We start from the raw sequence: 20,171 nt of genomic DNA, 5'->3' as shown, positions 1-20,171 counted from the left end.
AAGAGGCTAGCTATGCAGTGTGTACGTGACGCTGGGAAGAGGCTAGCTATGTAGTGTGAATGATGCAAGATAAGCGGCATTGTCCTCAGCGGTTTTATGTACAACAGACGGGTTTTGTAGTAATTTATATTTTGTTCAGAATACCATTTTATATTATTACTAAAATCTACTACATTTATTTCATTTCCCATCAAGTTGATTTTGCTTATAGTGTCATCAAAGTTCTATTTAGTTTTTGTTCACCAAGAAGTTATTTCAAGTTCTATAAGTTAAGATGTACCAACAGTTTGGTGCTACGCTTCAATGACAGTCAACAACAATGTTTTAATCTCAATCCACTTGACCGCCCTTTACCCCTCCCCCTTTCTTTAACTACAAAATGTACGATGATATTATAAATGCTTTTGTAGAGAGATTAGATGCCTCGCTTTCCTTTAGCTTTTAAAATAGGACTAAATGATTTCAATTGGCAGCTTTTTTTCTGGTCAACTTTTCGTCATACATAGCCAGAAATTAGTAAACTTTTGAAATAAAATGAACAGTATTTAGAATGATTTGTACAAATGAGAACACACAATTCAAACTGCAGAAATTGTACTCTATCTTAACTTTTACCGGTGAAAACGAATTTTCGCTCATTATTACTTAACTCCACCCTCCTAACCCTAACTCTAATGATATTTTCACATCATGTTTTGACCAAAGAATCAGTCACAATGCGAATGACCGGCCAACGTACTTTTCTGCATGTAGTAATTTAAAAGAAAAGATAGAATTTGTTGTTTTTGCTACTGCGTAGGAGATCCCCTGAGGTAATTGAGTGATGCATGCATGTAAAGGTTTGGGTTCACCAACATTGCTGTGTTTTGGAAAGAATAAAAAGTAACAATTTTTTTTAAAGATCAAGTTCTTCTTATTTCTCCTTCTGTTTATTTTTTGCATTGCTTCAATATTGCAAAGAATCTTTCCAGTGAGTTTGCACAACTAACTCTTCTATTCAAAGTCCACGGATTTCGTCAAAGAAAGTTTTTTATATAGGCCTACAATTTTATTGGCCCCCTTTTGAAGTAGAAGCTCCTGTCCACATGTCCTTGTAAAATCTTTAGCTAGACTAGGTCACTAGAAGAATGTGATCGTGCAAAGCTTGCTGGAAAAACTCCTTGCAATAATTATACTCTCAATAGTAAGGAAATGCTAGACCTCCGTAACCTTCATAGATTAGGAATTGCTTTTAAACAAGTAACCTAAAAATGAATATGAATTTTAAAAAATCAATTCTTCCTTTATGAAGCTCAAAGTAGTGTATAATTTCTCTTTCTATTTATTTCTTCAATATTGCAAGGAGTCTTTCAAGTCAACTTTCACCATCAATTTCTAATATTACACTCCAGAGAAATTCTACGTAAGACGGTGCATGAATGTCTCTTTATTTATCCAACTCTTTACTGAACACATGCTGGAATTCTCACTGACATGTGTTCAAAACAGACCTTATTTCATTGTAAAATGTTTATACTTCCAACAATTATAGCTAGTCATTGTTTTCCCAAACATAAACTAACAAATTTCTAGGGAAATCGTTGAGTCCGTTTTCGAAATCTGTTCCCAGGTTCTAGGTTTTGCCTATGAAGAGTTTGCAAGCTAATAAGAGGAATACAAGGAAATTAAAAAAACTCTTGTTATTTTCTCTGTCTCAATACATTTTTCCCTTAAAGTTTCATTTCCCCTTTTTTTCTTAGTTATTTAGTGCATGACAATTTGGGTAACAAAATGGTCTCCAGCTAATGTCAGTGTCAGTGTCTAACTAGTCTAAGATGTAACGAGAAAACATTCTTTAAAGGTTGTCCATTTTGTTTCTTCTGTTCCGGTTTGGAATCCCTAAAGAGCTTATGAGATTGACCAAGTCTTGAACCCCTTCACCATTAAATAAACACTTGCACACAAACAGGCACGCGTTGGCCAGCAGACAACTAAGGACGTGTCAGTTGGGGGATGGGGGGAGGGGGTCAAACTTAAGCAGAACAAGAGAGCGCAGACTAAGAATTAGGTTTGGTGGAGAGCTTAGTCCACTGGTCATCAGGTGGCCGGTATATAAATGATCTCTCATTGTCAAGCAAAAGTTCCGACGACTGATCACCAGTGTTACCCTTCAGGTTCTAGTCAGGCCAAGCGTCCTGAGAGAGCCGGGGAGATACAGTGAATTGGAAGTTTTGTAAACACATTTATTCAGTATATGGACTATAGTGGACATTTCTGTATCTCAAGTAGAGATATAAGCTATAGAGCGATACGCCAGTAATAATTATACAACAATACGCCATTGTTAAACAACGATACGCCACTGTTAAACAACGATACGCCACTGTTATACAATAAATCATAAACAGTCAAACAACAACATTCATTTTATACTTGTAAACGTTAGACTAGCGTTGTATGCAACCTTCTTTATTTTTTGAAAGCACCTTAAGGGATATAATTTCCACAAGAATTTTGTTATATAAGTTGAATATTATTCGATTATAGATATTTTGTTTACAATTATTTTTAATCTGAACTTATATCCGTTCCAAACATAGAAAATTTGTATTTCTGTGTTCATGTATGTTGATGAGAAATATTGATGAATTTTGAATGAACTATAAAATTGATAGTTAAAGTTGATACGTTCATTTAGTTCTTATATAATCAACGAACTCTGGAGACGAGAATGAACACCTGGACCTTACTGAGTACCATTGTGACATTCAATTTTGTCCTGTCCTTTGTTCAAGGTAAGATATTCATCTCCTTTTTGTGCTCAAATGTGTTCATTTTCTCTTCTAAACAAGCTACGTATCAAATGTCCTTTTATAGGAAAACAAAACAAAACAAAGCTTATATAAGGAGAAGAATTCCGCATTGCAATTATATATCTCAATAATGTTAAAATTATTTCCCTTATTCGATATCAAAGAAAATTATACATTTACAATAATTGATTAACTAATTGGTTAATTTTTAATTGATTCATGTTTTATTGGGTACTATAAATAATTTTCTTAAGTTTCAACTTGATCCGAGAATGGGTGTGGGGGAAATAACTGTACAATTATATAAATGGATTCTACCCTACATGTTTAGTCATATATGTGAATATTGAATGATTAATCTCCATTGTTGGTACCAAACAACAATTAATTACCAGTAATTAATTGACTAATTTTTTTTTTATTGATTCATGTATTATCTATGCCAATGAATAACTGCAGTTCTAACGTGATCCGAGAATAGATGTGGGAGAAATAAAGTGTACACACTTTTTACCAGACAGAGTGAGTTGATATACGCTTTGTAAAAATAGGTACCTTTTTCCAGTGGCGTAGCTAGGGTATACGATGCCCAGTGCGGCGTTTTTTTTTTCGCCCGAACTAATATTGATAAAACAATGAAAATTACGTATCACGTGACAGCCTTTATGGATTGCGTAATTTATATGGAAGTGGCTTTTTCCAAACTTGCTATCTATTTAGGTGTATGACGTAAAGCCAGGTTGAAGGGTGAAAGTAATTAGAAGTTAATTAAAAAAAACATCACGTCTGTTCGTCATATATCACAGTCATTTCCCATTTTATCTAATTATAGCAGACAAAAATTAGAAAATTAGAATTAGAACACAGAATTAGAAAATAAATAAATACCCAACAAAGATTCATGACCTATATATATAAAGGATACTTACACAGTAAACACACTTAGTTCTGTTGAATTAACTTGCATACAAAGCTCAAAACATTGTTTCAATTTCATACATCCCACTAGACATAACACAATGGGCCGCCTCTCTCCCAAGCCCCAACTGATTTATGGATCATCATCTTACCGGTCATAGAAAATGTGTGTTTAGAACTTTAGATCAATCTCAATTGAATGTTGAAAATTCCTTCCCTCTGACCCAAAAGAAAGTTCTTTTGAAAATTCGTTTCCGCTGACACCATTGGGAGAACTCTGGAAGATTCCTCCCTCTGACCCCAGTGGGAGTTATCTTGAAAATTCTTTCTTTGTGATTCCAATGAGAGTCCTCTTAAAGATTTCTTTCTTCTGATCCCAATTGGAGTTCTCTTAAAGAGTTTTTTTCCCGCTGATCCCACTGGGAGTTTCTTGAAGATTCCTTCTCTCTGACTTCAGTGAGAGCTCTCCTGATGCTGACTGGTCACAGAGTCGACAAGGTAATACCACGTAGACTTGCGCTTTCGTTATGATTTTGAATCGTAGTCAAGAGACTTTAATGCCTCATTAGGTGATCTTATCACCCTCTTTGTTAAAATAAAAAACAAAGAATTAATCATCTGGATATAGATAGGCTACAGTCACAAGGAACGCAGTCTTCCTACGCTTTTTTTTTCTTGTTGCTTTTTTTCTTGACAACGGTATTAGGACATGAACCCTTTGGTATCAAGTCCTTATGTTTTTAGTATTCGCATTGTATTAGCTCTTTACGTCTGTATGGTTACCCCCACCTGGTCTAGCATATTATGTATAGAAATTACGTCAAGCATGTTAGATGTAGTATGTTACCTCTAGCAGTTAAAGTCTAGTTAGTTAAGTCTAGCAGGTAAAGTCTAGTTAGTTAAGTCTAGCAGGTAAAGTCTAGTTAATTAAGTCTAGTTGGTAAAGTCTAGTTGGTTGCGTCTAGCAGGTAAAGTCTAATTAATTACGTCTAGCAGGTAAAGTCTAGGTTATTTAATCTATCGCGTAAAGTCCAGTATGTTACGTCTAGCCGGTTAAATCCAGTATGTTACGTCTAGCCGGTTAAGTCCAGTATGTTACGTCTAGTAGTTTACGTCTTGTAGGCCATTGCTAATGATGGCTTTTAAATCCGTAAACCGAGCTGTAATACACAATTTCACAAAACGATTATTTAAATTTTTCCCATTAATTAGCCAGGAGACTTTTTCTCAATTAACATAACTACTAGCCTACCAATAAGCATATTGACTACACCTTTCTTTCTCCAGGTAAAAAGATATTTTGTTATTACAGTAGTTTTGCTCACACTCGACAAGGCATAGGCAATTTCCTGCCAGAGAATATCAACCCAATGCTATGCACCCACCTGATTTTCGCCTTTGTGGAGATCAGCCCCGACGGAAGCGATCTCGTCCCATTCCACAGAAACGACGCGGGCCCAAACGGTAAGCCAACATATTGCTGATGCTATAGTCTGTCTCTGTATACATTTATGTTAATTTATTGGGAGGCAATGTGGGCTTTGGGAATCCGAGAGATATAGTTCAAAAACAAAATTTGAGAGATAGTTAAAGATGTCTTGTTTGTTTGTTTGTTTGTTTGTTTTCTGTTTCGTTTGTTCCTAATACAACCCAACACAAACCTCCCACAGGACGGTAGGGGATGGCTGTGGGCATGACTCGAACCCAGGACCATCGAGACAGCCCAGAATGCATTCCTTATGACCAGGCAGACAAGTTTTATAAGTTTTGGACATTTAATTAAACGTGAGGACTATTACATCCTGGTTGAAACCTTAACACAGAACTTCTATATTATATACTATAGGAATGTAGGCCTTTGCATTTTTCTGTATTCAATACTCTAGTAATGCTCACTCTTCTAGATGCAATACAATAGGAATTTATGCTATTCTGTATCCAATACTATAGGAATTTATGCAATTCTGTATCCAATACTATAGGAATATATGCTATTCTGTACCCAATACTAAAGAAATGCTCACTCTATTATATCCAATACTGTAGGCATGTATGCACGCACGCTGGCTTTGAAGAAAGTAAACCCCAAGCTCAAGGTACTTCTCGCAGTGGGAGGTTGGCAGATCGGCTCCAAACCTTTCATCCCCATGATCAGAAATGAGACCACCCGAAGGAAGTGGATCAAGAACGTTGTTCGATACGTGAGAAGGTGAGTGGCAGCTGAAACTGTGTGAGAACTATTCAATAGGCCCAATTAGATTTTGTTTTCCGTACTTCTCATATATATATATATAAATCTTAAACTGTGTTTTCTGATTCTAAAACTATTTTAACAACTCACTCTGTCTGTCTGGTAAAAAGTTTGTACACGTTATTTCTCCCACACCCATTCTCGGATTAAACTGAAACTTACTGACCAAGATAAGACATGAACCAATTTTAAAAAGTAATTAATTAGACAATCAATTAATGGTAATTTTTTTTAAAATAGCAACATAGTAAACTAATAATTCAGTATTCATAGATATAGCTAAATTTGTTGGGTTTAGTCCCCTTAAATAATCGTTAACGATATTTCTCCCTCACGCATTATCTGATCAGGTTGATACTTTAAACAATTATTTTCTGTACCTTGCTTGCGCTCCATCATGGACATACGGTGGCAGGACCGCACTACAAACAGCGATGTCCTTGCGAACGCCGGTATGGACAGTATAGAGGGACTTCTTATTGTCCGACAGCTACGCTGGGCAGGGCACGTATCCCGTATGGGAGACGAACGTATGCCAAAGGCAGTCTTTTTTTGGTGAGCTAAAAGGTGTTCGACGTAACAAAGGCTTCCCACGGAAACGCTTCAAAGACCAGCTTAGGCGTCAACTTTCCTTGGCTGACCTAGAAGAGAGCACCTGGTTGCATGCGCCTCAGAACGAGACAGCTGGAGGTCACTCACGAAGGCCGCGGGATACACAATTTGAGACCAAAACAAAATCTGCTGCCGAGGACAAACGCAGACAATGACATGTAAATCTAAATCGACCACCTGCGTACAATGGTGATGCTTGCCCTGGTAGTGGCAAAATATGTAGGTCACAGCTGGGGCTGCCCAGCCACGGGAAATACTGTATTCCTCACTAATCTTCGGACTCGAAGACAAGCCTTATTGTACCTTACAAAACACGAATCAATAAACAACAAGATTACAAAGAGAGTTTGTGTTACACAAACTCAGAGGCGGCCCCCGTCGAAGTCGGATCCCTGTCGGATCTGCATATTCGCAAATAATATTCAAGAGGTGATTTAATTTTGATGTAAAATGTTTTACATGTTTCGGATATTCCTTCAGAGTTGAAGATAATTACTTCCTAGTCCAAACCTCCCGCAGGACGACGGGGGATGGGAGCGGGCAGGGTTTGAACTCTGGACCATCCATAAATCTGAACGACAGTCCAGCGCGCAAACCGCACGACCAGGCAGCCATCCGATGGTCAAAAGAAATAATGTTTCAAAGATTCATTTGCCGTAAATTTAAATTAAATAAAAAATAGTAGATTAGTTTTAGTATATTAAAACATTACAATATTGATCAAAACGTTTGGAAATGAAAATCTACACTTTTTTTTTACACTTTAAGTTTAGAAATTGAAATTCTACATCTTAATCTAGTCTATTTTAGTCTAAACTAGATCTAGAAATTCTAGATATAGACTCTAAAATAATTTTAATTAGAATATAAATCCAGATCTAGATATACTGTAATAAAAATCTAGATCTAGTTTTAAAAATCTAGATAAGATCTAAATCAAGATATCATTCCTTTTTTAAACGCGAGTCACATAACGAGGCTTAATAAACATTACTATACGAGATATTTAACGAGGGTTCATAGACATTGGTGCACTGAGTTCTAATAGAATTTATTTAAAAAGGATCAAAGCCGCATTGTTTTTGCATTTTGTCTGTCAGTCCGTCATCTTGATATAAAAAAAAAACAACTACTAAAAGTTATTAAAAATTGATTAACCTTTATTCTACGTTTCAAAACATCGCAATAATTTTTAGGTATAAACACAATTGAAAAGTTTATATAATAAATTGTTCCGGATGTTTGTATAAATACTAAAAGAAAAAGAGAATTTCAGATAAATGAAATACCGTTAATTAAATTGTTTGGATGGTCTCGTATAAAAATTAGACGTACTACAGCCATGTGGAGAGATTTTCATACCTTACTTTGGTGTTTGGATTCTGTTTTCCTTAAAAATCGGAACATAATATTAACGATAATTAAATTTTTTAATGTTTTAGGTAGAAAGTTAAATGTACTGTAAGAGAGTAGTGAGTTAAAATTTTTTTCATAAAAATCCGTAAAAACATTATTTCGTAAATGAGAAGATTATTTGTTTGTTAATTAGAAGAGGGAGTTCAAACAATTATTTGGCGTTAGTAGATTTTTAAATAAATTCGGAAATTTCTGGCGACGATTTGTAAGAACTTTCTTTATCGATTACAAAACTTCTATGTTATGTTTTAGCAAGAAAATTAAATGTCTAAAAAGTAATATCCAGTGATCAATTCTAGTAAATTACTTTTTTTTAAAGCCCTGAACAACATATTGTCGATATTTTTAAAATTTGTTTAAAGATGAAAATACGGAACAATTTGATATTGATAACCAAATTATAGTGACGTATTGTCAAATAATATAAGTGTAATATTAGTAAATTATGCGATTTCAAACAATCATTAGGCATAATTCATGTTTTATAAAACAATATCCGGAACATTTTTACAATTTATGAAATATAAGTCAGTATAGAGATTTTGGTTTAGCATTAATATGCTATTTACATAAAAAACGGAACAACATATTATTGATAATGTGTTTTTGCAACGTTTAAGCATGGAAATTGAATGTAATATAAATCAGAAGAGCAAACAAACATTTGTTGGGGTTGATTAGTTTTGCACAAAAAAATCCGGAACAATCAATTTTTAGATACTTAAAACTATTGAGATGTTGCTTTTAGAGTTCTAGTTTTTTTAATCTAATCGTGACGGACAGACCGACCAACAGACAAAACGCACAAAAATAATCTTCTTTTATTCGGATGGGGGCACTAAACAAAAAATAAATAAAATCTGATTTTTTAAAAAAGTTTAAGGAATTGGTTTAGCACACGGCCATGTAGCGACGTTACGCTACTGCACGACAATCGCTGCATAAAAAGTCCATTAAAAAAAATGTGCGTAATATTTACATAAAAAATGCATTATTAGCCTTTATAAACAAACAGAAATGTTTTCTTTTAATTTAAGCAGCTAGTTGACCAGAAAAAACATCTTTAACTATTATTTATATTTGTTGTAAACATTTCCTGTACATTTTTAAAATATATTTGACTTAGTGATACTAAAAATACACAAAAATTGTCCATCCTTGTTAGCATATTGTAACATTGCCTCCCTTACATTTACGTAATTGTTTTAGAATTGGTGTATTTTTATGAAAAAAATCGCTTGCATAATTAATTGTATAAATTAAACGGTTTGCTTTTAGAAAACCAAAAGTAGCCGTTGCACCTAAACTTTTCAAGCCGCATTTAATGATGAAATAATATTTTTCATATCTCTTCTAGTTTTCGAGATCTGAGTGTGACAGACGGACAGACGGACAGACGGACATTTTGCACAAACCTAATAGCGGCTTTTTCCCCTTACGGGGCCGCTAAAAATACGCAATTAGTCAATTAATTATTTTGTTTGATATCGAAAAAGGTAGATATAGTTTTAAGGATAGAGTTCTTCCCCTTTAGATAAGCTTTTTTTTTGTTGTTATTAAAAAGGATATTTTATATTTCGCTGGTAGTATATTTTTAATTTTTTTTTTTTGTTTTCTAAGAATGCTTTTCTCGAATAGGTTTCCAGGTGCTCTTTGTTTGAAATATAAGGGGTGAGGGTGCCCTTCATAATCATGAGCCAAGGTCCTCTAGCACCTTGCTACTACATTGTTAAAAATCTGTTTGACACTTTGAATAAAAAAAAGATTGAACTTTCTGTCAAGAAATGATTATGTTTGCTTTTCAAAGTGAAAAAAAATCGATAGATTATATTTAAACATTTCTCTTTTTTTTCCCCACTTCTAATGATAAGCTTGTTATGTGAAGACTTTTTATGAGAATATGAGAACCTTACCATAGACATAAATAAATATAGTTTGGCCGATGAAAGAGTTTTATGAGACGAAAATTTGTGACTTGCAATTCTGTGTACTTTATTATACAGCATTTATGAGCAGTATAAAAGTTAAGTATTCATGTCTATTTCAGCCACACACCTATATATATTGTAAATAAGGAGGCGATATGTTTCGTTTCAGCAATGGCTTTGATGGTTTTGATATGGATTGGGAATTCCCAGCAACCAGGGGAAGTCCCCCAGAAGATAAATATAGATTTACATATCTAATGAAGGTATGTGTTTTTCTCTTTCTTTCTGGTAAAAAGCTTGTAAACACCCAATCTCGGATCAAGTTGAAATTTGGCACAATTATTTCTTTTACCTGACAATACAACTCAATAATCAAGTTATAAAATTAACTATTCTATTTGGTATCTCGAACAAAGGAAAGAAATGGTACTTGACTAAAGTGGTAGTATACGCTGATTTAGTCCCCTTTAAAGGTCAGGCGGACTGGCTATATGGGCATTCGGGCAAATGCCCGATGGGCACGAATCAAATTGTTAAAGGTTTTATAAAACCTTTTAAAAGGGCCCTATGAGCGTTATGTTAAAAAAAATCTTTCACAGACTTGACTCTTCTAGTGTAATACTATCATATTTCCCGAAATATTGTGATGGCCTACATCCGTCGATAGTGCTACTAGTAGGCTTCATCCTTCAGGGCCGGATCTCGCACTTTGTGCTACTCTGTCCAGCATCCAACTTTTAAACTTCTCAGGGTCTCTACGAGGCATTTGCTGAGGAAGCGAAAGAGTCAGGCAAGGAAAAGCTGATACTGACACTGGCTGCAGCCTCAGGGACGTACTACATTGACCAGAGCTATGAGCCCAAGAAAATAATCAAGTAAGATGAAACAGTTGCCAATTATGGTGATTTTCATTGCATAAATTCTGACTATACTATAGCTCTTTGTGTGCGTTATGTTTTTCTTTTTTAGTTGTACTCCGTTTGGAGGAGGAAGGGGTGGGGAATTAAGATATAATGTTGTTTTTTTCGTAACGTCTTTCAAGTATTTGGAATCTCTATGTAATATTCTAAGAGGTAAAGATAAAAGTTGCAATATTTTTGGTTTTCCGTTACAATCAAATCAATGTCTATGATCGCTAAAGTAAGTGCAGTATTTTACGTGACGTTGCATGCTATGATTTACATTTTTACAATGCATATATTAACTCTGTCTGTCTGATAAAAAGTTTGAACATGTTTTTTCTCCCATTTCCTATTTTCGGATCAAGTTAAAACTTTGCACAAGTATTCATTGAACCTGACAAGACACGAATCAAGCAAACTAATTTACCAATTTATTGATCAATTGTTGGTGATTAATTATTTTGTTTGATAACGAAATAAGGGGAATAATTGCTACTTAATGAGAAATGTCTATGTATACACGGATTTAATCCCCTTATTACGTTTTGACACATTTTCTCTTCCACTTCCTATTCTCCGATCAAGTTGAAAATTTGGCATATTCATAATCGATGACAATACATGAATCAATAAAAACAAATTAGTTAATCATTTAGTTCTAATTAATTAATTTAATTTATATAGCAGAAAGAAATCTAAACCCTGTAATTTTAAGTAAATGGCAGTAATTAGCGGTTCTTTTCCTTAGGTTAGCTTTGCTTTTAAAAAGTCCTCTTTTGTTTTATTGCTTGTTTGTTACATCAGATAACACCAAATACAAAATTGTACAGAGCATCATGACTACAGGTTCAAGTACATACCACGAGAACAGGCAGACATAACTTTCTGAGTATAACATTGCCCAATCTGTTTTAAGTTTCCCAAACTATCTTATACATTGAGTTACACTTGAATGGAAACAATTATGTTGTAGAATGAAACCTGAGGAACTCTTTACCAGAAAAGTTAGTTTATGAAAAGTAAGTGGGCGTTGACAACGACATTCTAACACATTGGGATGTAATGAGAGGCAGTCTGGTTTTTTATTTTTTAAGATGAACCTGTAATACTATGCTTTATGAACTATTTCAGTTACATCGACTATATGTTGTTGATGACTTACAACTACCATGGTCAGTGGGAGAAAAAAACTGGACACCACAGTGGACTGTACGCCCATTACAATGACCCTAAGACTGGTGAGAAGTCTCAGCTATACCAGGTGGGTGGTGATATTAGTTCAACTTAGTGATATTAGTCTAATATTTCCCTTTCCCAATGTCCCCAAATATCTGGTCCAATGCGCTCTCCTATACCCTTTCAAATGCTTTCCCCAAAGCCTTCTCCAACGGCCTCTTCAAAATACTGTCAGATAACCTCACAAATGCCGTCTACAAATTATTCTACATACCATCTTCAATACCTTTTCCAATACCCTCTGCAATGACTTCGCGAATGTCCTCGAATACCTTTTTCAAATTTGTCTCCAAAGTCTTCTGCAAAACCGTTGCTCATCGCAATATCAATCTACTTGATATTAAAACCATGACACTATATCAAGTGGTTTTTTTTTTTACCTTTTTCCCATACAAGTCTTCAAATAAACTTTAGGGGGTTCGTACTTCCGGAAGAAGTAACGTTGTTTTTTAAACCAAACATTATTAAAGAAATAATTTAGTTAAATATTATTCTAAATTAATTTTGTCCGAATTTTCCTCTGCGACATCTTCCATTACATCTTTCCATTAATCAGAATAAGAATGCTCATTTTTTTAGGCTCAATTTTCTGATTATCATCTGTTTACTATCAATCCCTCCGGAAGTAATAATACCATGTTTCTATGGAGGCTATCTGTTTAGAATTTAACTAAAAACAAATAAATAGAGAATTGCCAAAGATACCTGTCCTAATGTACACTATCTTTGTTGAAATAATTACATAAGAAAATATTTACCTCGTCTTTTATTTCTTCTTCACAGGAGTGGTCAATAGATTATTGGCTGGACATTGGAATCCCCAAAGAAAAACTCGTCGTTGGCCTCCCAACTTACGCCATGACGTACACATTGGTGGACCCCACTAAACATGACGTTCATTCGCCAGCAGCCGGTGGGGGCAAGATGGGAGAATTTACAAAGGAGACAGGAATTTTGGCTTACTACGAGGTGATCTAATTTTAGATGCCTTAAGGGGTTGCGCTTGTAATTGGAGATTTTCAAACATGGCGAAAAAAAATTAGGTTGTTCATACTCTTGATGTATCTGATGTACAAAATAAGGGATGCTTGATAAGCTATTATTTCAAAAAAGGTATAGGATAATTTGTTTGCATTTTTAGCACTGCAGAATCAAATAGTAACATTAGCCAGATTAGCCAGATTTTTTAAAAAGTTGCGACTCAAACAAAATCTTTTGTCCAAACAAGGGCAAGGTAGATCGTAATATCATATGAACTTTTATCTAAATCTGCAAGGGCAATGTCAATCGTAATGTCCATTATGAACATTTATCTAAACCTGATGTACACTGAAACTTTATTGCCTGTTTTTCGTCATGCATTTCAGATCTGTTTGAATTTGATGAACAAAGGCTGGAACTCTGAATGGATTGACGATCAGAAGGTTCCTTACGCCTACGGGGGGAATCAGTGGGCAGGATACGAGAACAGACACAGCATAGCTTTAAAGGTCAGAGGCTAGAGAGTGACTGTCCAGCAAAAACAAATAAACAAACAAACAAACAAACCAAAAATGTTAAGTAGACCAAGACAATCGATTATATTTTATGATTTTCATTCACTCTATCGATCTTTTTCTTAGTTTGAGTCTATTTTTCTACAACTTTTTTTTTTGTTGCACCGCCCCTCTTTCTTTTTTTTCTTCATTGTGTGGGACTTGGAAATAATTTATTGTAGATATAACTATTTTTATTTACTGTTTTATTTCCTGTCTGCAGTCCAATAATATTCTAAAGCGTAATTTGGCTGGAGCCTTTGTCTGGTCTATCGAAATGGACGACTTTAATGGTGTATGCGGGGACGGGCCCTACCCTCTGCTGTCTACCATCACCAACATACTGGATGGCACACTGGTAAGTACTTAAAGCTTCATCACAGAGATCGTGAACACCTCAGGTGGAAAGGATGTGGAGATGCTTTGTTATAGTGTTAGTTAGAAAATAAAATAGATATGATATGGGGCTTACTTACTTATAATTATCGCGACGTTCGTTGCATTGGGCGGCAAGCTGTCTCCACAAAGATCTTTCACTGGCTATGCTTGAAGCCTCTTACTATCTGGTGTCCATTTCTCTGAGGTCCACCATAAAGTGTGGCCCCAAGTTATACCAGGACGTCCTGTTTGCGCTTTTCTCGTCTTGGATTCCATGTCATTGCAACTCTTGGTATGTGTAGATCTAATTAATTTTGTCGGAGAACATACCCCGCAAACCTCATGCGACACTCTGTGGGAAAGGGAGATAATAGATAATCATATACAAAAAAAATTAGCTTTATTTGTTTGAAATTAATTCACCTTTTATTTGGAATAATGTTTTTAAATTTGTATGAAAAAGTTTAAAAAAAATGGCTTTATAAGATTGTTATAAAAATGTTTTCGCCTTCAATTACTAAAAATGATATTGCCTAGAAGGAAGCTTTTGTTTGATTCTAATGTCAAAGCTTTAACTTATGGATTTGCAAAAGAAAGAAAAATGGAAATTATACGACATATTCTTTGGAAATACATATAGCATAGCAGCATTAGGAGGCAAGAAAGATTTAAAAACAGTGAATGCTCCGATACTGCTGAGTCAACACAGTCATATGCCTGTGTCATATATTAGGTACACGATCAACAACCTAAAAGTTAGCCACCTACTAATTTTGTTTACAAGATTGCTTTATAAGATTTTTTTAAAATTATTTTTTCTTTAAATTTAAAACTAAAATGGTATGTAAAAATTTGTAATATTTCTTAAAATTAAATACAAATTATATCACTTTTCCATACAGTCTAAGTCTGCTGCTCGGCAGTCAAATAGCCTACCATCTAAAGAAGTTCCCAAAATAATTCCACCAAAATCTCGGCTACAGCCAAAAGTAAAAAATGTAAATCGAAATGAGGTCAAAAGCTCGCAGACAAGCTCCGAAGATGAGGAAAAATCTGGCCAGGTTACCACTACAAAAACTCCTGAGGAGGTAACGACCGAAAAGAAAGTTGAGAAAAATCGTGTCCGGTGGTGGACTGCTCCGTTGTGGAGAAAGACTGCTACCTGGAAACCAATGAAAGCCTCAAAGTCTGTTGGTGAACCTGCTGCCAAAGAGGGACACTCGAGGACGAACATATTTTGGAGGCGAAAAGGGTTGAAAAATATTCAGCCAGGTAAGTCTACGACTAAAATGATACACTACAACTCAAGCTCTGAGACACACACTAATTTTACAAAGCTTATATCAGCTGTCTGTCAGTCTGGGTGGAGTCTTGTAAACGTTATTTTCCACACTTCCCATTCTCGGATCAAGTTGAAACGTTTTCCAATTATTGATTGTCGATGACAACACATGAATCGATAAAAAACTAACCAATTAGTTAATCAAATAGTCGTAATTAATTTAGTTGTAGATAGAAAATGTACTAAACTAAGGGGATATAAACCTTGTGTAGAGAATTAGGTCGTTGGCTAAAAATAAAATCTTAAACTTACTATAAAACTTCTATTTTTATATGTACTTGTATAGCTCAATGGCAAAGACGTCGGCCTTCCATGTTGGAGGACGAATTTAAATTGACATTCAAGCAACTTTTTTTTTTCTTATATTGCTTATTTAAATCGCTTTTGAAAAGGCAGCACAGAAACCTTTTTCCAGAGACCCCCCTCCCCTTCCACTGGTCTACAAAAGTGATTAAGTTATTGGACCATAGCCAAGAACAATCGTCATAGCAGGCCTAAACACTGACCTACAACATCGCAACATGTGGGCAGTGGTGACCAACAGCTCGTTGCCACGTCACACGTCTTTACGATCTATTGGCCTCCACTGCCCACAAGTTGCCACGTCACACGTCTTAACGATCTATTGGCTTCCACTGCCCACAAGTTGCCACGTCACACGTCTTTACGATCTATTGGCCTCCACTGTCCACAAGTTGCCACGTGGCAGATGTTAAGGCCTTCTATAACGAATGGCCATGGCGCACTGAGAATGTCATGAGCATGAAAGTGCCAATAAAAAAACAACAACTGAATAATCATGAAATAAAAATTCTTCCAATCACAAAAATGTATTATTGTTAGTTATGATCTATTAAAAATTAACTTATCAACATAATTATTTGAAATAATTGATAATAAGTCCTTTATACCTAATTTCACTCAAATAAACTTTTAAAAAAGCATTTAAAAATATTTACCTGTTTAAATTCTAAATATTTCTCCTTTATTTCTCCAGCTATTTGCTGCTCTTGTAGGTCTGGATTCTTGGGCAGTTTGCTCTTACCAACAATAGCATGAAAATCTTTTTAAAGTGCTCCGCACTGCCATGATGGCTAAATTTGGTTGTAATGATGTTTGAGTTTGACAGAGATGTGATAATTTAGGGTAGTCGAAACGAAACAATGTCATATGCTGGAAACAATGTCTGCTGCTGTGTATGTGTTCAGGTTTTAACTCGATGAACATTTAAAGCTGTGGGTCCTGTTTTTGTTGGAAAATGTATATTTTCTATCAGTAGGGGAATAGTTGAATATGAGCTAAAAACGTTTAATGTTAAGAGTTCAGTTTCTACTTGTTTGCGTCCTTAAGCGGGATTATTGTGTTTTTTTTTTTACAAAGCTTATATCAATTCACTCTCTCTGTCCTGTCTGGCCAAAAAGTTTGTACACGTTATTTCTCCGACACCCAATTTTGGATCAAGCTGAAATTTTGCAACAATTATTTCTTTTAGCTGACAACACAAGAATCAATTTGTTTTTTAAATTAACCAATTAGCTATTGGTAATAAATTATTTTCTTTGGTATCTAAAACAAGGATAAGAAATAATACTTGACGGATGTGGTGATATAAGCTGAACTAGTCCCCATTATAGATTGTCGTCTGAGGCTTATTACAAATTTAATTACATGACTGATCCAAACTAATTGATACACTTAATATACGTTTTTTTTTTATTAAAGTTTTTTTTTTTATTTTGCTTGTTTTTTTTTAATTGATTATACTTTCAGTTGACAGCAATAGTTTCAAGGTCACTGTCGTCAAGCCTTGGCATGGCCTGCAGTGGTGGTCTCCACTCAAAGCGTCTGCAGACTCAAACAAAAAACACAGCCTCGATTTTCTTGGAAAAAGCCCAACGCCTGAACCTATCAGTGCTAGGCCAAGCATGTTGGCAGCTTACATGGGTATAATAGATGGTAAGTTAAATAAAATAAGATAAGATAAGATAATTTTTATTGCTCAAATCAAATTGAGAGTTAATATGGGTATGAAAGTATAGGGTTATAATATTAAGTTGGCTTTGTGTACGGGTATGAGAGATAGTCAGTTGTTAGCATATGTAAGCATACAAGATGGGGAGGGTGCATAAGAGTAAAAGAGATAATAAATTGGCAGCTCTAATGGCTATAATAGAAGGTAATACGGTGGCTTATATAAGTATAATAGTTGGCAGCTTATATAGGTATTTAAATAGAAGGTACGGCACAGTACTGTAGTGATAGAAGGTAACTTGGATACTTATGTTGGCATAGAAATTGTGCCAAGATGGATTCTTTATAATACTTACATTAGTACATTAAAAGCCTGGCTGGTATGGTAGATGTGAGTGTCTATTTGAAAAATAATGCTTATAGAATACTTATTGTATTTTTTTTGGTCTATTGAAAATTTCACAAAGGGAGATAAGACACATATTTACGAATAAAACTTGAATGTGTATTGTGTATCATATAAGAGATCAGTCCTTTGTGGAGTTTGGATGTAAAAACCAAGCTTTTTAAAGATCACAATAGAATATGGAAGAAAATGCCACCCAATGTATCTAACACTGAAAATACCCACACATCGATACGTAATCAATTACATTCATTAAATATTTTGATTAATACATCTTTTAAAATACAAACGTTACTTCAAAAAAGAAGATGATTGCGTCCTACGCGTCATACATCTAGTCATTCATGCTAACTAATGACTTTAATTCTGCCAAGTCATTGGTTTTCCTGGCTGGCTCAGGCAACCCATTCCATGCGCCGAGTCCCAAATGTACTACAGTAAGTGTGGCATACTTCATTCCGTTTGATTGTCAGAAGAGCTGAGCCGAAGGCTTTTCGAGCTCTAGTCATGTAAGCCTGGTTGAACAGCCGTCCTGCCTGGAAGAGATCCAGGTCAATGCCTATGTAAAGCATTGCTATATCCAATATATCTGGCACTCCGGTCGAATGGACTAGAATGCATGGTCGAAGGCCGAGTACACCGGGAACCTCCGCCATTTTCCTATGTTGTACCAAGCTAACCGTGCTTGACTCGCCATTAATGTAACGGTCCCTTGAGGAACGGCGCATGAATTATCGACAGGGAAGTGGAAGCTCTCTTGCAACTCCGCACCGTGCAATGGGAAAGTTCTCGCATTCCCTTGGACACTCCCACAGGAGTTTTGTTTTGCTATTCATTTAGCCTAATCACTTCCTCAAATGATCAATTCCACCCGAGTACCACGTTGAGGCAGAATAGCGTACCGGGGTCCTTCATTCCTGAAGTTTATATTGTTTCCTCGCCCCTCTCTGGTGGTTTGCGGAATTGGGTTCAATGACTGATCTTTATCACATTTTTAAATTTAAAAGTGTTCATTATTTACTCCATTCTAGTGATTGCTCCAAAATCCAAACCCCGCTATTTGATTTACAGTACGTACGTTGGCCCTCCTCTGTTCTAATTTATGCTTATCATTGCGCGCATCTTCTTCATTTAACGAGATAGGTCTGCATTCTTAGAGTGATAAGTAAATGGTTGATAGTAACAATTGCTATTAGGACACTTAGAACTCCCTTGTTGGAATACTATTTTTTCCCTCTTAAATTCGAAGAGTTGAGGTTGATTTGGACAAGGCTGCACACGTTATTTCTTCCACTTCAAATTCTCGGATTAAATGGACCTCATTCACCAATCGTAAACAACCAACATTTAGCCACGTGACAATATTGATAAAACAATGAAAATTACATACTATGTCGTAGCCTTTATGGATGGCGTAATTTGTATAGAAGATATAGAGAACCACGTGGTAAAATGTTGTTTGTTTACGATTTTTGAATGAGGTCCATTGAAACTTAGCACAACTATTGATTGGCATAGACAAGACACGAATCAATAAAAAAAAAAGGTTAACCAATTAGTCAATTAATTACTGGTAATTAATTATTTTGTTTTGTACCAAAAAGTGAAATTAATACTTCATTATTCAAGGATATGACTAAATATGAAGAGTTTTGACCCCTTAGATAATTGAACACGTGTTTTCTCCCACACCCATTTTCAGCAAAAGTCAAAGCTTTAGACAATTATTTAGTGTACCAAACAAAACACTAAACAAAAATTAACCTTTTAGACAATTAATTATTGGCATTTAATTATTTTGTTTGGGATCGAAAAAAAATAACTTCTACATTATTGAGAGATATAGTTGTAAGTGCGAAGCTCTTCCCCTTAGATAAGCTTTGTTTTTATAAAAGGAGGTTTTATGTTTTGCTTGTTTTCGAATTCCCGCCTAGTAATGCTGTGAGGCTTCTTCAACGGACAACAGCAGAGGGAAACGAGGTGCCAGGGCGACACCAGGCAATCCCCCCCACACGACAAGATTTTTTTTTTCTAAAATTGTTGAAGCAACGCATCCAGGACGGATGCCTAAAGATTCCCATGATAACGTCAATATTCCAAAATTTTTCGAATACTAAATAGGATTCGAATCGAATTCCAGCAACTATTCTATTAGTTTTCCCTTTTTTTTCGAATATTCGCACATGGTTACTTCAAATATTTCTTGTTTTAAAATGATTTGTTTTAACCGTGTTTTTTTTTTTCTATTGCTTACAGCCAGGACTGACGTCTGCAGAAAAAATGGTATCGGCACTTTTGCTGATCCGATGTCATGTGACCATTTCGTCATCTGTTTGTCTGGTAATTGGCTTGATATCCCTCCCCACGTCATGGCCTGTCCGGTCGGCACGAGATTTGACGCCAATTTGAGGCTATGCAATTATGCTTCTCACGTTGAATGTAAAAATTAAAGAAAAAAAAAACTTTTATTTTGTGCTTATGCAG

The 20,171-nt window shown here is 35.2% G+C and overlaps 2 protein-coding genes across 2 annotated transcripts in view; one reads left to right on the top strand and one right to left on the bottom strand.

The window, feature by feature from the left end:
* The window catches only part of LOC106079372 (oviduct-specific glycoprotein-like), a 68,591-nt gene extending 55,662 nt beyond the window's left edge, over positions 1–12,929 (bottom strand). The window contains exon 1 of the mRNA XM_056015946.1: positions 12,814–12,929. The gene's annotated coding sequence lies outside the window, so the exon portion shown is untranslated. The remainder of the gene's footprint in view (positions 1–12,813) is intronic.
* On the top strand, positions 2,047–20,155 carry LOC106053424 (chitotriosidase-1-like). Its single transcript, XM_056015947.1, has 12 exons — positions 2,047–2,774; positions 4,998–5,174; positions 5,757–5,919; positions 10,087–10,180; positions 10,668–10,792; positions 11,951–12,080; positions 12,839–13,024; positions 13,423–13,545; positions 13,814–13,948; positions 14,871–15,240; positions 17,081–17,266; positions 19,944–20,155. Exons 1-12 carry the CDS (start codon positions 2,711–2,713, stop codon positions 20,135–20,137), a joined length of 1,947 nt encoding a protein of 648 aa, XP_055871922.1. The 5' UTR covers positions 2,047–2,710; the 3' UTR covers positions 20,138–20,155.
* Positions 20,156–20,171: the final 16 nt, after the last annotated feature.

Source organism: Biomphalaria glabrata, chromosome 17 (genome assembly GCF_947242115.1).
Source record: "Biomphalaria glabrata chromosome 17, xgBioGlab47.1, whole genome shotgun sequence".
Taxonomy (NCBI): Eukaryota; Metazoa; Mollusca; class Gastropoda; family Planorbidae; genus Biomphalaria; species Biomphalaria glabrata.
The sequence above is the reverse complement of the archived record's forward strand: the minus strand, read 5'-3'. Positions and strand labels throughout refer to the sequence as shown.